General features: G+C 42.6%; 1 protein-coding gene across 1 annotated transcript in view; it reads right to left on the reverse strand.

Annotated features, from left to right (window-relative positions):
* The window catches only part of TARS2 (threonyl-tRNA synthetase 2, mitochondrial), a 60,811-nt gene that overhangs the window by 4,736 nt on the left and 38,576 nt on the right, over positions 1-17,499 (reverse strand). The window contains exons 12-17 of the mRNA XM_089678949.1: positions 15,410-15,572; positions 14,718-14,855; positions 13,400-13,477; positions 10,715-10,815; positions 4,399-4,503; positions 1,900-1,972 (exon numbers count right to left, since the gene is read on the reverse strand). Coding sequence (XP_089535075.1) covers positions 1,900-1,972; positions 4,399-4,503; positions 10,715-10,815; positions 13,400-13,477; positions 14,718-14,855; positions 15,410-15,572 — 658 coding nt within the window. The remainder of the gene's footprint in view (positions 1-1,899; positions 1,973-4,398; positions 4,504-10,714; positions 10,816-13,399; positions 13,478-14,717; positions 14,856-15,409; positions 15,573-17,499) is intronic.

The raw sequence follows: 17,499 nt of genomic DNA on the forward strand, positions 1-17,499 counted from the left end.
ACACTCTCCAGGAGGTAGGTGTACGTGTGTCAAAGTCAACAATCAAGAGAAGACTTCACCAGAGTGAATACAGAGGGTTCACCACAAGATGTAAACCATTGGTGAGCCTCAAAAACAGGAAGGCCAGATTAGAGTTTGCCAAACGACATCTAAAAAAGCCTTCACAGTTCTGGAACAACATCCTATGGACAGATGAGACCGAGATCAACTTGTACCAGAGTGATGGGAAGAGAAGAGTATGGAGAAGGAAAGGAACTGCTCATGATCCTAAGCATACCACCTCATCAGTGAAGCATGGGGGTGGTAGTGTCATGGCGTGGGCATGTATGGCTGCCAATGGAACTGGTTCTCTTGTATTTATTGATGATGTGACTGCTGACAAAAGCAGCTGGATGAATTCTGAAGTGTTTCGGGAATATTATCTGCTCATATTCAGCCAAATGCTTCACAACTCATTGGACGCTTCACAGTGCAGATGGACAATGACCCAAAGCAGACTGCAAAAGCAACCAAAGAGTTTTTTAAGGGAAAGAAGTGGAATGTTCTGCAATGGCCAAGTCAATCACCTGACCTGAATCCGATTGAGCATGCATTTCACTTGCTGAAGACAAAACTGAAGGGAAAATGCCCCAAGAACAAGCAGGAACTGAAGACAGTTGCAGTAGAGGCCTGGGAGAGCATCACCAGGGATGAAACCCAGCGTCTGGTGATGTCTATGTGTTCCACACTTCAGGCTGTAATTGACTGCAAAGGATTTGCAACCAAGTATTAAAAAGTGAAAGTTTGATTTATGATTATTATTCTGTCCCATTACTTTTGGTCCCTTAACAAGTGGGAGGCACATATGCAAACTGTTGTAATTCCTACAACGTTCACCTGATTTGGATGTAAATACCCTCAAATTAAAGCTGACAGCCTGCAGTTAAAGCACATCTTGTTTGTTTCATTTCAAATCCATTGTGGTGGTGTATAGAGCCAAAAATGTTAGAATTGTGTCCATGTCCCAATACTTATGGACCTGACTGTATGTAAAGTAACGGCGCTATATAAATAAATGCAAGGTGTGTGGAGGGTTCAGAGGAGCTCAGTGCCCCCTGATTTTAGGGTTGGGCCTTCTGGCCAAGACCAGGGCAATTTGAGTTACCAGCTCGCAAGGCCTAGCCAGTCTGCACAACACTGGCACTTTTTTTTTTTTTTTTTTAATCCAGAAGCCAGTTGTTTCAGTTCCTGAGCTTAGTACTAGGTGGTTGCAATCACAGATAGCCGGCAGACACAGCCTGAGCCTAAACCCCCCACTGGGACTCAAAGGAACTGCTGATGATCCCCAGTGCAGTTAGGCCGACTATATATCGGCACAGTGTCACCTGCATCCGCAAAGTGTCCCCGAAAAGGCTGTGCGGATACTTGGCTCCAGGGCAGAGGGAGTTCATTTGTCATTTCTGCACATGAAGGAAATGTTTAGGTAGAAGGGGGAGTTTTCGGATATCTATCAGCACAGGGTGCCTTGACTTGTGATTGCTGAGCTGAGAACATGCAAAATACGCCACTGATAGTAAATGAATAGAAAGCCTAGTAAGCCCTTGTCCTATGTTTGAATTTGTATTCCCAAAGTCCATCCAAAACAAAGTCGTGTTAATACGGCCTGTTAGGAAGATTTCACCTCTTATCTGTTGCTGGGAAAGAAAGATGGCAATAAAACCCTGACAGAGGTTCTAACCCTCCCCATTATACTGAAGTGTTTTGTTGCAGTCTGTGTTCTAATTCTTCATCACCTGCGATCTCATGGAGGCACAGAGCGCAAATTCTATCTTTTCCCCACTTTGTCCAAAACATCAAACAATGGCTAGAATTGAGCTTTTATGAGAGCAGCAATGAATAGAGAAAACAGTACAATATTACCTCCTTGGCATAATCCTCAGTACTGGCTCCTGTAGGTATCACCATGACCTGGAATGGTGACAACCATAACGGCCTACAAAAGATAGAGTGCAGAATTATCGGATGAGAATTGTCCATGGTTAGAGGTTTGCACATATCATACCGATCAGCACGTCATTGTCCATTCACACTTCTTACAGCTTGGATACGGACAGTCCATACAGAGCTGAAGTGTCTGCAGGAATCTGACATTGTGCTCATGATCCACTCATTGCAGATGCAATGCTTTGCAGGCTTCAGGGAAAAAAAAAATAAAAAAAAAATGCTCTTAAAGCGGAGTTCCACTCACTCTAAAAAAATAAAGGTCAGCAGCTACAAAATCGGTAGCTGCTGCCTTTTAAAAAAAAAAACCAGCCACTTACCTGTCCCGTGAGCCTGTGGGGTGTCCCCCGCAGCCCATTTCAACAGCGGTCTGGTGTTCCAGGCGCCGGCATCTTCAGTGTGGGCACCCGGCTGTGACAGTTTGCGGCTCGACAGCCGGGTGCCCACTGCACATGTGCGAGAAGCGCTGCACTTCTTGAATGGCCCCGTAGTCTTCTGGGACCTGTCACATATCACAGAAGACTACAGCCACTTACCTGTCCCTCGGTCCAGCGGTGTCCTCACCACTGCTGGCATCTTCAGCGTAGGCACCCGGCTGTGACAGCTTGCGGCTTTACAGCCGGGTGTCCACTGTGCATCTGCGAGAAGCACTGCGCTTTGTGAATGGCCCTGGAAGTCTTCTGGGAGGACAACGTCCCCTTCCAAGTGCCTAGGCGATCGCAGTGGAAGTGGGTACCTGTCAATTTCAGGTACTCGCTCCCCAAAGGTGCCAATCCTCAATGGGGAGCAGGGGAACCAGTCTTTAAAACGGAACTTCCCCTTTTGGGTGGAACTCCACTTTAACTGCAAAAATATGTGCATTTTGTACTTTTTTCCTTAAAGGTGAACTTATCCTTAAAGTGATATTAAAGCTCCATTTTTTAATATTTTAAAACAAACCTGTTATACTTGCCTGCTGTGTGGTTTTGTACAGAGCAGCCCCAATCTTACTCATTTCAGGTCCCCCACTGACACTCCTGGCTCCTCCCCCTTGACCAGTGTCCTCAATAACAAGCTACTTGCTATAGGGACACTGGTTCTTGATCACTATTGAGTCCTGCTCTATGCATTCATGAGGCGAAGCTCGACCCCACCCCTGTTCTCTCCTTACAGAGCAGAAGAAGCCAATGGCTCCTACAGCTGTGTCTCCACCAATGAGAAGAAAGATTCGGGACAAGCGAGGCTCCCATGCACATTGCTGGCTCAAGAGGGGGCTCCGGTAAGTACTAGGGGGGACTGTGGGGGGGAACAGCACACAGGTTTTTTTTTACCTTCATCCATTGAATGCATGAAAAGGTAAGAACCTTCAGCCTTTAGAACCACGTTAATCCGACCTCACAGCTTTGCCAGGCAGAAGACGCTACTAATTCATATTTACGCTTTGTGTCGCATGGTAGCACGGGCTAATAATCCACTAATGTGATTTTTTTTATGATTCCAGGCACGACATGTGATCCAGGCACTAATCAAACGGAAACAGGAAAGTGTGGCCTTGCTGTACAATGCACATGGTTGGAGTGCTGGCCTTTACTCTACATTGGGCTGTACAATGTGACCAAGAGGTACATGAATCACAACGTTGTCTGAACAGAGTGAACAATCCTTTATTAGGTAACACATCTCACTTGTGTGCTTTAACTTTAGTCATTTGCTAATGGTTGCAGTTTTCTACAGTTTCTGCACACACAGTGTATGACCGGCAGCAGCTCTCACTCTGAAACGTGTACAAACCAAATAGCCAGTGCTGTCACATGTTACTGCTCATCTGATTGGTTACATGCAAACAGAGCCTCTGATCAATCCTCGAAGCCAAGGGGTTGATTTACTAGAACTGGAGAGTGCAGAATCTGGTACAGCTGTGCATGGCAGCCAATCAGCTTAGTTCTCTCTGCAGGGCTGCACCAGATTTTGCACTCTCCAGTTTTAGTAACCCCAATGTGTGCCAATGGTTGGCATGTTTGTGGCTATAACCGTATACAAGCCAGGCCGGTTTGTGCACACACTGTTGCTGTGTCCAGAGGCACCATATAACCACCACTGAATGCAGCAAACAGCAGCCCTGGTCACCCTTGTGTGCACACATCAGAAACTCCGTGCATCGTTTTCATGGATTCAGCTGGGTATGTCCACCACCACAGACATGGGTTTGATGTGGGATCAGATAAGGTGCGCAGCACCTTCATTATGATCTCTCTGCTCCAGTAACCTTCCATGTCTGTCATGTGGAGCTCATTGTGAAGGATGCAGCTCACAGACAAAAGATTAGGATTATCTGCTGCCAGTGACATATTTCGACGGCGTGCAAAACAGCTATCAGTGGCTGCCCAGCTAGTGGAAATGACTCATTTATCAGCCGACGTACACATGTAATTCTCTTACCACTTCCCGGCGTAGTTCTCTGCCAGAATAGCCAACATCCTCTCCACAGAGCCAAGTATAGCACGATGGATCATGACTGGTCTCTCTGCTGTACCATCCTCTTTACTGTACCAGGAAACAGAAGGGGCCCAGCTTAGTAACACGCTCATTTCACAACAACGGTTACCCGACAGTCAAAATACAAACCCTTCCAGTGAAAGGCATACGTTTCCATCACACATTCTGTGGAGTTGTGCAATCATGTCTCATGTGAACCACAATTAGGCCCCTTGTACACAAGTGTCATCATTTACTTGTGATGCCCGAGTGCAAGAGGCCAAAAACTGTGTAAAGACCTGAGTAATGTGGAGTATAGGCGAGTAAAGGTGGAAGCGTAGACTAGTAAAATTCCTCTTGTAAAGGAATATGGAACGGCCATTTTATATATCAAACATTTAATTTTGATGAAGTGGATGTATTGAATGTATATTCTGTTATTAGATGTCTTATTGTACAACAGCCGTATTTCTTGTGTTAGAATGCCATCTACACCCCGAGCTGGGAAGATTGCCATCCAAAGGAGCTATGGGAATTAACATGGTGGTGTGAATGTCCGTTTACATTTCAATAAACTCCACCAGAAACCAGAATGAAACTTCAAAAGCAGTCAGATAGCTAGGCTCCCACCCATCCTATCATAGATTTCCAAGACAGTTAGAGCATTACTTTGAATCCAACACTATGTAATGTTCTGCTCTCCCTGCATGAAGATCTGAATACCTGCTTGTATAATAAACACATCGACTTTTCAATCTGGCTTCAGCAGTCAAAACGTTACTGATATCCATGAATTTTAGGTTTCCCACTCACTCTTCATTGCCAGTATTGTGGCCCCTTGCACACTTCATTGCCAGTATTGTGGCCCCTTGCACACTTCATTGCCAGTATTGTGGCCCCTTGCACACAGCGTCACACGTTTCTGAGTAAACAGCAGGAAATTATGATATCTGTATGCAAGAAGCCTAAACGAGTGAATTTTTGCAAATATTTTATTTTTATTTTACAGTTTATACTCCATGTGGTATTGCTGATCGTTACTCAGCTGTGTACAATGTCCCATAGAAAACAATGCATTTCATTTCAGATCAGTAAAAAAAAAACACAGCATTTTTCAACATGCTTAAGTATACACAAACCTTAACCCCAGGTTCACACCTAATCGTTTTCTGCAGCATTTTGCAGAAACGCACTACAGTCCATTTAACATGATTTCCTGTGGGACACGTTCACATCTCTGCCTTTTCACCTGCTGCGGTTTTTGGAAAGGGTCAGGGACTTTTTTTGGTTCTATAGACTTCAATGGAAACACTGCAGAAAATCATGTATTGTGTTTTTGATGCATTTTAAACCTGCCTAGCAACAAGAAAAATTAAAAAATGCATCAAAAACCTGGCAAAAACAGCTCAGACACAAACCGCATAGGTGTGTACCTAGCCTGACGGTTATTAACACATAGAAACAATGTTATTATCTGTTTATGTATTTAAAATTGCATAAGTTGAAGTGAAAAATGCATTAAAAAAAATAAATAGGGGTACAAAACACCTTTAAGTTATGTCCTTCAATGTGCTTTGGAAAGTCCCACTTCTATAAACAAATCCAAATGGGTGCATCAAGCAAACACAAAAAGTCAAGGCTCGTGGTCATTTGGATAAATCCTATTCTTCATTTAGTTTCAGTCTAATCCCTGGCCCATGTGACTGAACCAATCCGAAAGGTTATTGTGTAATTTATCTTCACCATCTATACAGTGATAACACAATACACAGATCTTTACAAAGTACACAGATCCATTCTATGCATCGGCCCCTGCACCCTTGGTCTGCTCACAGCCTCATGTCCTTAGTTTGCATTGGATATCTCCGGATGGAGAGCGGCAATGCAAGTTTGCTTAATCACCAAGCCAGTGTACCTTTTTTCCCCTCTTAGATCTGTAATTGGAAAACTACAAATCCCATCTGTCAATGTGGCATGGGGACACAGATCTAAATGGAGAACAAGTGTGGTGACATCACTTAGGCAGGCCATAGACGAGTCGAAAACCGAACGTTATGTCAATCGAAAAATGAGAATGGCGCATACGACTGTGCCATGATTTGTTTCGTTTTCTGAAAAAAATCCAGCATGTTCGATCAGACACTTTTGATTGCACACTAATGATGAAAAAAAACAACGCAGAATTTTTGTTCCATTTTCGACTCATCTATGGCCTGCTTTAACAGTTTTCCCTGCTGCCCTATAGCAGATATACTACTACAGGGTAGCAGGGGTGCGCAAATTCATGATATATATGTGATTTCGCAGTTCCGGATAGAGTTTGTGCGCAAGCCGCGGCCGTTAATCACACGGTCCCGGCCAGTGATTACCGTGCATCTCCCATGGGGAGGACTGATTTGTTTACTAACAGTTCTCCTCCCTGTCAGCTCGGGCACGCTGCTCTGGATGGCTGTGCACAGTACAGCCATTCAGAGCAGTGTGATTACAGTGAAGCACACAGACACCACCACCTAGTAAAACACTCCCAGCACACAGTTAACCCTTTGATCGCCCCCTCATGTTAACCCCTTCCTGCCCAGTGCCATTAGTATAGTGTCAGTGCTTTTGTTTAGCACTGATCACTGCATTGGTGTCACTGGAAAAGTCAGTGACACCAAGTCAATTCCCCCCAGTGTCAGAATGTCCACTGCAGTCCTGCTATAAGTTGCAGATCACCGCCAGTACTAGTAGAAGGGAAAAAAATTCCAGTATCTATACTACCACTGCAGACAATATAAAACTTTCACGTAAACCAATTTACCCTTATTGGGATTTCAGCAAAGACATGTCGCAGAATACATTTTGGCCCAAATTTATGATGAAATTTGATTTTTTAATTTTTTACTGGACATGTTTAATAGCAAAAAGTCAAAAATATTGTTTTTCTCTCAAAATTGTCTATTTTTTGTGCTATAAAGAAAAAAGACAAAACGCAGAGGCAATCAAATGCCACCGGAAGAAAGCTATTTGTGGGGGGGGAAAAAAGGACGTAAAATTTAATTTGGGTGCAGCGTTGCATGACCGCGCAATTGTCAGTTAAAGTAATGCAGAACCGTAACGCAAAAAAATGGCCTGGTCAGGAAGGGGGATAAATCCTCAGGAGGGTGTGGGGTTAAGCCCATTGTTTACCTCTTTCAGCTCAATAACGAAAGATATATAAACATTAATAGATGTACTTTTCAGTTATCAATTTTTGACAAAAGCTGGCATATGCCTTTATGATATTGTGTAAATTCTATCAGACAGGAAATGTACATTATGGGAGAAGATTTACTAAAACTGGGGCCCAAAGACTCCGGAGCGGCTGTGCATCGTAACGTCAGCTTGTTCAATTACGGTTTGACAAAGAAAACGTGGAAGTGGATTGGCTGCCATGTACAGCAGCACCACATTCTATGTGCACCTGTTTTAGTAAATCTCCCCCGTGTTATTCTTCTGTCATACATTGTTCTATTTTAAACTGTAACTTGATCAGTACTGAAGTTTGTTTTTACTTCTTCAGATTTTCCCAATTTGCCTGATGCCGCACAGATGAAGGTGATCTATGGGTGTGTATATTACATGAATATCAGATCATAGATCGGGATGCTACAAGATTGCCTTATCAATACTGACAGCTTCGTAGTAATAATGCCATCTTGTGCTGAACAACCGATTGGGAATGATGGTTGTACTATATTGGACCAGGCTGGGTGCTGAAGACACACTGACCACCATATAGAATAATTCAACATCATGCCTTCTAGCTTTACTGCTTTGTTGTAAATAGGAGAGACCTGAAGACCCAGGACTAGTGGGTGAAGCAGAATACCACTGCAATGACATTTTTATATTCAATAAAAAGGAACCCATAAGCATTAAAATAGAGAGGACCTATTTTTGCAGGAGCATTCTTCAGGAACAGTCATCCTTCAACTACTTCATGTCAAAAAAGCACATCAGTTGTTCTGACAACACGGTTTACAGAAGGTGTCCTATGAGAATTGTCAATGGTAAGTCAATCAGAACAAAGCAAAACGCTGCTCCATTCAACCTTACTTACCCTCTCTTCCCATCTTCCCCTTTGCATATAGACAGCGAACAGGAACCTTTGCCAAAGCTGGAATCGGCACCCCCCCTGCACAGGTCACAGAGCGCACACCCGGCAGCCTAGCGATCGCTACATCGCCCGGACAGCAGATCACATTACCCAGGAGAGCCGGGGTGTCATTCATATCGCTGGATCGCGTTGAGGCTCAAGTATTGAGGGGGCTGGGCATATTGCTGCACACAGGTTGTTTTACCTTCATGCATAGAATTTATGAAGGTGAAAAACCTTCAGCCTTTACAACCACTTTTTCACATTTAAGTTAAAAAATGATAAATGCACATATTTTTGTAGGTAAAAAAAAAAAGTGCATTTATTATCTTTTAAAAACAGGAACCTGCAAAGTATTGCACCTGCGTGCAATGTCAGGCTCCTGCACACACTACCTAGAGCTCTGTTGCCTATACCTCTGTACTGGCTTTCAGTTACAGAGCTGTAAGCAGTGTAAATGAACTATGATCGTGCTAATCAGCGAGCTTGCAGGTCATTTAAAGCAGAGTTCCACCTGAAAAAAAAAATAAAAGTCAGCAGCTACAAAAACTGTAGCTGCTGACCTTTAAAATACAGCCACTTACCTGTCTCTCGGTCCAGCGGTGTCCTCACCACGGCTAGTTTCACCAGCCATATTCTCTCCCTGGTGCCGGCATCTTCAGTGTGGGCACCCGGCTGTGACAGCTTGCGGCTTCACAGCCGGTGTCCGCTGCGCTTTGTGAATGGCCCCAGAGTCTTCTAGGAGGACAACTTCCGCTTCCGATCGCCTAGGCGATCGCAGCGGAAGTGGAAACCTGTCAAATTTGGGTACCCGCTCCCCAAAGGTATCAATCCTTAATAGGGAGCAGAGGACAAAGGCTTAAAACAGGACTTGGCTTTTGGGTGGAGCTCCACTTTAACCCCTTACCCTCTTGAGGATTTACCCCTCCTTGACCAGGCCATTTTTTGCAGTACGGCTCTGCGTTATTTTAACTGACAATTGTGCAGTCATGCAACACTGCACCCAGATGCAATTTACGTCTTTTTTACCCCACAAATTCAGCTTTCTTTCGGTGATATTTGCTCGCCTGTGCATTTTTTATTTTTTGCAAAAAAAAAAGACCGACAATTTTGAGAAAAACAATATTTTGGACTTTTTGCTATTAAACATGTCCAGTAAAAAAATTTAAAAATCTAATTTTGTCATATATTTAGGCCAAAATGTATTCTGCTCCATGTCTCTGCTAAAAAAAAAAATCCTAATACATGTAAATTAATTGGTTTATGTGAAAGTTATAGCGTTTACAAATGACAGTATATATACTGGGATTTTCTAGTAATGGAGGCAATCAGCGACTTTTAGCGGGAATGCGGTAAGCATTCTGACACTGGGGGGGGAGGGAACTAACGGTGTCACTGTCATCCCCAGTGACACCAATACAGTGATCAGTGCTAAAAAACAGCACTGACACTATACTAATGGCACTGGAAAGGAAAGGGTTAATGTGAAGGGCGATCAAAGGGTTAACTGTGTGCAGGGAGTGTTTTACTAGGAGGCGGGGCTGCTTCACTTGAAGCACACCGATTGGGATGGCTGTGCTGTGCACTGCCATCCCCAAGCAGTATGCCCAAGCTGACAGGGAAGAACACGGTTTGTAAACAAAACAGTCTTCCTCCCAATCAGTGATTGGCAGTAATCACCGGGCGCCGGCGGGTAATCACCAGCCGGGACCCAGTGATTGACATCTGCCAGGAAATCAAACATTTTGCGTTGTTCACCAGAACTTTTCTTTAAAAAAAAAACTAAAGATATTTTGAACCTCTCACCACCATCCAAAGACTGGCAGGGAAGATTACCAGAATATTCATGAAGCTCTGTTACTATATAAAATGGTTTAGAGGAACATTAAAAAAAAAGTGAAATACATACATGAATTAGACTTCATACGTGTCCACACTGCAGCCTATAAGGATTTCATCACATATGGCAAGTATCAATAAAGTAGTAATTAACCTGTGTAGTGCAGATTTCATCTTTCTATGCCAATCTGTGGGAAGAGCCTCGGGCACTTGGCATCAGTTGCGGCAACAGAAACTTAATAGTTTTCTCACGGCAAAACAAAAGCATGTCATTTCCTGTTAGCTTGACACAAATTTCAGTAATTTGCTAGACAGAGATCGTACCTTGTGTATGTGAGGTTGAAGCGGACGGGGAGCTGGAAGTCAAGTTGAATGGTGGCGCACTGATGGTAGCGGCCCATGGCATCCTGAATCTGGATGTCAATCTGCCGGAGGAAAACAAAACTAGTTATATAATCTGGACATTTTGGATGGTATAAAAAGATCAGAGCGCTTGTGGCAAATGTCCAGAATAAAAAACAGTCATGTTCATAACTTTGGATGGTGTAAGACCTGTTGGCAGTTGGCAACAATGAACATATTGAGCAACATAACCTCAGAGCTGTCATGGTGTCAAATGTAGAACCAATCCTAGCTTTAAACAAATGATCAGGTTGTGCTACCATCTAGTATATCCTCATCATGCATTCACAAATTCATTTTCTGATGAAACAACTTCCCACCATCACCATCAGGAGTCTAGCAATCTAGGACCATACACAGTCCTCACACATCATTACCTCTGTACTGGTGCACCCCACACCCGGTCTAGGCAAGCTACTCATCTGTAATTTGCATTGCTTTGTCGTGTTGTAGCAATGGACAGATGACAAAGGAGTCTGTGGCTACTGAAGGCAGCTGAAGGATTTGCCCTCAAGTCCAGATTTCCATGTTAACCATTTTTTGCACTTCCCATCTTCCTCTCCTCATGACAATGGTCACATGACAGAGTAAATCTCCCCAGCAGGAACCCAGACAGCAACACAAAAAAATAAAAAAGTTAAAGGGGTTCTAACCCTCCTCTATGATTTCCAAATCCTGAAAAAAAGTTTGACTACAGATAGGTTTTAGTAATCAAGCGCTGTGCCTACCTATGCAATCACATTGTTTGTCAGACAATTTAGGGAACTCTTTAAAGTACATGTATTTTCCCTCCTAACCTATAGCTACTGCCTCAGTTTATAAAATATAATAATAGAAGCATCTTTCCTCCTCTCCCTCACTATCAACACCTAGTATGCTGGTGTGAAACCAAATTATAGGCAAAAGTTGTGGCCAAAAAACAAAATCTCAGTTTGTTCCACATGTTCTACTCTTGCAGATGGAAGTATCCTCCAGCCACGTGTCATCCTACAACTACAATAAAAGGTATGAACCCGTATCACAGGTGACCATCAGTGATGAGCTCAGGCGGGTTTGGACAAGAGGAAACAGATACAAAACCTCCTGCGCTCAGAGACCCAGATCAGAAATCAGCGGATGAAACAATATATGTTCATCCAATAGTCGATCAAAGGTTGTGCAGCTTTAACACAAGGCAGGGGAAACCCAATAAAAACTGTAACGAGAAACAAAAAGAGCACCAACCTTGCGCATTACCTTAGCAAGCAAAGAGTTAATTTATTGAATTGAGATGTATACTCATAAAAGCAGCAATAAATAAGGCATAAAATCCAACATCAACACATTGGAATAGGAGACCCGTGCAGATCCCATCGAGAGGGGAGACTTTCAGCATGACCTGACGCGTTTCGAAGGAAGATCCCTTCTTCCTTAGCTCTGAGGAAGAAAGAATCTCCCTTCGAAACACCTCAGCTTCACCCTGAGAGTCTCCCCGCTATTGGGATCCGCACGGGTCTCCTATTCCAATGTGTTGATGTTTGGTTTGGACAAGACTCCAAACTCGCCTGAGTTATCCTGTCGGGAAGCTGTAATCGTGGGGATAATCCATACATAAAACCAAGCTAGAGGCTAAATCATTTTGAAAGAGGGCCCCCTAGGATGGATTACCTGTAGACCCCCCTAATATAAAAGTCACAATATAGTGTGGGCAAATCAACAGAGGGATAAATAAAAATCCTAAGTGCCCCGTAGCACCAACTATATGGGGAGTTAGGGTGTAGTTGGTACTATGGGACACATGGGAGTTTAATATAGTCCACCATAGAGGGAACTCTTTCAAAATGATTTAACCTGTTCCTTGGTCACATGTATGGATTATCCCCATTAGCAGGTTGTCATCTATCATACCCTGACTTTTTTTCTTTTCTCTTTCTAGAGGTTTGCTTACCACATTGCATGACTGTTGGGTCCTGTGGAGGATTGGGGGTCTCTGGTCCATCCATCCAGGTGGCCTGTTGTCTTACATCTCCTCATATAGGTCTGTGAATGTTGCTTACAGCCTACTACTATATTAAATGTGTATTATTTTGATAGGCATTGTATATCTTTTTAGTGTTTGTTGGAAACCAGTTCATGTCTGTTTTTAGACAGTTATATACATATAAACCATCTTCCTGAAGAAGCAAGCTCTGTCCTTCGAAATGTGTTGTAGAAATCAAGATGTCCTAAGTGAAGCCTCCTATTTTGCAGTTAGAATATAGAATTATCTACTATGAAGGGATAATGTAACCCATTGTGTAACGGTTCATACATGGATTTTAAATTGTAGTTTTTATTATATGTGTAATCTAGTCCCTTTTCAGGGATGTTTTATTGAATGATGTAATAAAATGTGATTGTCTTTACATAGTGATCCTTTTTGGCGTGGTCCTGTTAAAAGTCATATTTAGTGGGTTTTTTTTCTTCTTTGTGCCGCAGTGTGGATCCTCCTCTCAGTTTGAATATAAAGACAGCTTTCAGACTAATACTTTTTAAAATAAAATACTCTAGAGGTTTTGTCAAACGATACTTCAGATTTGAGATCTATGGCCCTTTCTATACACCATCCTGTTGAAGAAAAATTCTCACCTTTGGACCATAAAATGCTCCATCTCCTGGATTCAGCTCCCAAGGAAGACCAAAACTGTTTAGACTTCTCTCCAGCTCCTAAAATGAGTCAGTGCTTTAAATTAGTGCAAAAGTAGTTACAATTCATGAGGAAATCAGAAGCTGCTCTTATTATACATCATAGCAAAACAAAAGGTTTTCTGGTTTTGCAAAAAATTGGGAGATTGGTTTGATCCCTTGAGTTTCATTGCTAACCGTGCTTCCTTTGGGAAATTTCTCCACACGTCCCTGAAAATATCACATTGCTTAGTTATTTCCACCCCCAGTTATTAATTTTAAATATAGGATATATATAGTGCCAACAGTTTGCGCAGCACTTTACAATGTGGTTGCAGGGGTCGTAAGACTAGAAAGTGTAAGTAAAGCTGGTCATATACAAATCTTTTTTTTTCTTAAAAGAAAAAAAAAAAAAGAAACAAACAATAAAATAAACACCAACATATTCCATCATCCACACCAAGCAAGGTAGATAGAAGAATCCTCCCAGCTAGGACATTGCATTCTGACAGCTGAAGTCTCCGCAGTCAGAATACACCATCAGTGGCTGACCTAACAATCGATCTCTGTAGAACAGGCACAGCAACACATCGAAATTTGATCTATGGCCAGCTTTAAAGCGGTTCTTCACTATAAAAAAAAAAAAAAAAAAAAAAAAAACACACACAAGAAACAAACAAAAAACCCCCCCAAAAAACAAGTCAGCAGCTACTGGCTTAGAAGGGCACTTACCTGCCCAGTAATCCAGCACTGTCCTCACCAGAACTGGTTCATCTCCAGTCTTCGTGTTCCTGGTGCCAGCATATTTAGTGTGGGAAGCAGACTGTTCACAGCCAGCTTAAAGCGCATGTACAAAAGTCTCCGCAGTCTTCTGTGACCTGCGATGTGTTGGCTGAATTTCCGCTTGTATCGCCTAGATACCCACTCCCCCGATTACCTCTCTCCCTCCCCCCCCCCCAAAAAAAAAAAAAAAAAAAAAAGATTTTCCAAATGTGGTAGAGGAGGGGTTGAAGGACTTGAAGCAGAATTTCCCTTAATAAGTGAAGTTCCGCTTAAATACAATTTCAAAATGTAAGATCCCCAGGTTCGATCTCAGTGTGCCAAACAATGGAGGGCAAAGTATCATATTCCTACATGGCTTGACACACAGATCAACCGAGATGCTTCAAATAGTTTTCAGCTTGAATTTATGATAGAGGGGGTGCCTCGGGATCAAGTCATTTTCAGTAGACAGAATACCTGTCAAATGTAGTGAATATAGTCAATAGAACGGAAGATTTACCTTTTCAGCCTTCTGCCAGACCTCCAGTTCCCCCATGTACTGCTCAGGACGTGTAGAGAGGAACAGTTTAAATGTAAACCCAAACACTGTGTACACTGCACGAAGGAAGTCCAGACAGCCATTAATTTCAGCTTCCAGCTGCAAAATTGATGGGAAAACATTTAATACAGTCTGTAGCCCCAAAAAAAAATAAAAATAAAAATAAATGGTTTCAAACCCTCAAAAGGGTCAAAAATCAAATTTAGGAATGTGCCTTTTCAATGCACCCAAATAAAATATATAGGCAAACAGCGCTCCAATTTTGAATTCATCCGTAGCTAATTTTGTTCAGTTGTGTTTAATTTGATTAGTTATTTGTTAATGCACTTCCCTAAAGTGGTGGTGGTGAGGGTTGAAACAAAATTAGCATGTAGGGACCAGCTGAGATTCGAACAATGTATGGGCAGGCTGAATGTACCAAAGCTGATCGATCGATCAACTTGGGTACAACCAGCCTGTCCGATTTTACATGCAATTCTTGCTAGCGGCTACCATACACAATGGCTCCACGGGAGGCATTCCCCAATTAACACTGACTGTGCTGATGGGCTAATCAAGCGACTTTCTTTCCTGCAACCCATGATTGCAGGAAAGAAAATTCCTCCATCAATGGCCAGCCAAAACAATGGTTGTCACATCCAAGTTACGCTTACTTGATCCATGGAGCAAAATATGTGGGCGTCATCTTGCTGGAAGCGACGGACACGGGTGAGTCCTGACAGCACCCCTGAGAGTTCATTCCTGTGCAGCACCCCAAAATCAGCCAACCTTAGTGGAAGTTCTCTCCATGAACGGGGCCTGTGATCAAACATCAAGCTGGAAAGTAACAGAAAGCAAAGGATCAATTAAATGTTCCTGCAAAGTAGAACGGAAAAGTTACTAAACATAAAATATAAGAGGATTAAAATATATTAACATTCATTGTTCCATATGAAAAACAGGCTTAGGGGATTTAAAGAGTTAAAGAAAAGATGATGAATAAAAGTAACATTTTGAAACAAGTTTTATTTTCTAAAAAAAGAAATAGGATTTCAGTAAATAGGGTAAAAGTCTTTTTTTGTGGAGTCCACTGAAGCACACAGGCAGTCTATGAGGTTATATTGCTGCCTACAGGAGTATTGAACACTGGCAAAAAAATAAAAAATAACTACCAGCATGTCTCAGTATTGTAGCAAAGGGTATGGGTTGGGTGGAATCTCCGGAATAGACCAAAGAAAAAAAACAAACAAAAAAACAAATCACTCATTAGTACACCCCCTACACAAAACACTAAACTGTTAATAAAATTTTGAGAATCCTTACCATTTATAAGAAAATAATTTTCATGACCTAATCTTTGTAATTAAAAAGATAAAAGCATCTGCTTTGCCAAGGAGGAGGTGTAACAGCCAGGATTACATCATATCCTCTCCTCTCTCTCTGCAGTAAAAGGAAACTTCAGTTCCCATCAACCACAGGGAATTGTAGTGAATGTAGGTGGGTACACTGTTGAATGCATCTGAGAGTCTTAATCTGTCCTCCACTGCAAGTGGGGCTGAATTACATCTCCCCTTCCTGCAAAAAGAACTACAGAAGTGATGTGCCAAGACCAGTGGCTGGGGGATTAGGAGGAATAGCAGTCACCAATCTTACAACCAGGAAACCAAAGAGTATCAACAGTCTGATTTGATAATGAACAGGCTATTTCAGGGCAACTACTGAGTGCACCAGAAGATGGATGACCCATTCAGTGAAGGTAGGAAAAATCGGCAACACGGACATGTAAAGAAGTTTTTGCCCGGAATTCTGCTTTAACTCCAAAAAAAAGAATTTTACAATGAATGCCAAAAAAAAAAAAAAAAAAAAAAAAAAGATTTTTTTTTTTTATTCGTGCCCACTAATGGACAAGTCTAACCATTGGGACATCCAAAAGCAGTCCAACTGAGGGGTGGGCAACGTAACAAACCAACAAGCCTATGAAAACAAAAATGAAACCTCCACCTGGTAGAACTTAAGAGAACATGTGAACAGCAGACCAGATGGCAGCATTGCAAATCTGGGAAGGAAGTGCTTGCTGCCAAAAATCCCTCATAAGAGGAAACAGTGGAACCGGATGTTCCAGGTCCATCCAGGATAACAAAAAAGGAATCAGCTGACTGTTCACACCACATACAGACGATGTAAGGAAATGTCTTTTGGGTGAACCAGAGGAACAGTGAATCAATGTCCTAGTTGAGGTGAAAGGCAAAGACTACCTTAGGGCTCCTTCACACGGGTGGCAAAAACAGACAGCTGAGCCTAACAATACTGTGTGAAAGGACTGTACATATATGCCACAGCCAGGATGCTTTGCTGTATTTTTAACTCGGGTTGCGAAATTTGACAGGCAGGCCTCACCTGTCAAACTCCCCAATTGAATTCAATCTCATGAGTTCTCAGATGAGTGCCATCTGATTCATTCAATGAGCAAGTGATCAAACACAGCAGTGGTTCGATCTCCTGAGGAAATCTGATAAGTCAGACGTGGTTTGACAAAGTCACGGCCAGCAATGGGTAAAGGGTAGGACATGCCAGCTAGAACAGAGCTCTAGAAAGGACTTCCAGCCACTTTTGGTCCTCAAAGACAGGCACGTCCTCTACTGGAATATTAGGTGCCGTGGCAGGACACTGCTGGAGCCACACTTCTGCACAGCATCCAAACCAATACTGGGTCAAGGTTTACGACACTTTACACTTGACAGAGTACGTGCTTATTAGGATGGAA

Source organism: Staurois parvus, unplaced genomic scaffold (genome assembly GCF_062004578.1).
Source record: "Staurois parvus isolate SC_StPar_1 unplaced genomic scaffold, SC_StPar_1.0 ptg000213l, whole genome shotgun sequence".
Taxonomy (NCBI): Eukaryota; Metazoa; Chordata; class Amphibia; order Anura; family Ranidae; genus Staurois; species Staurois parvus.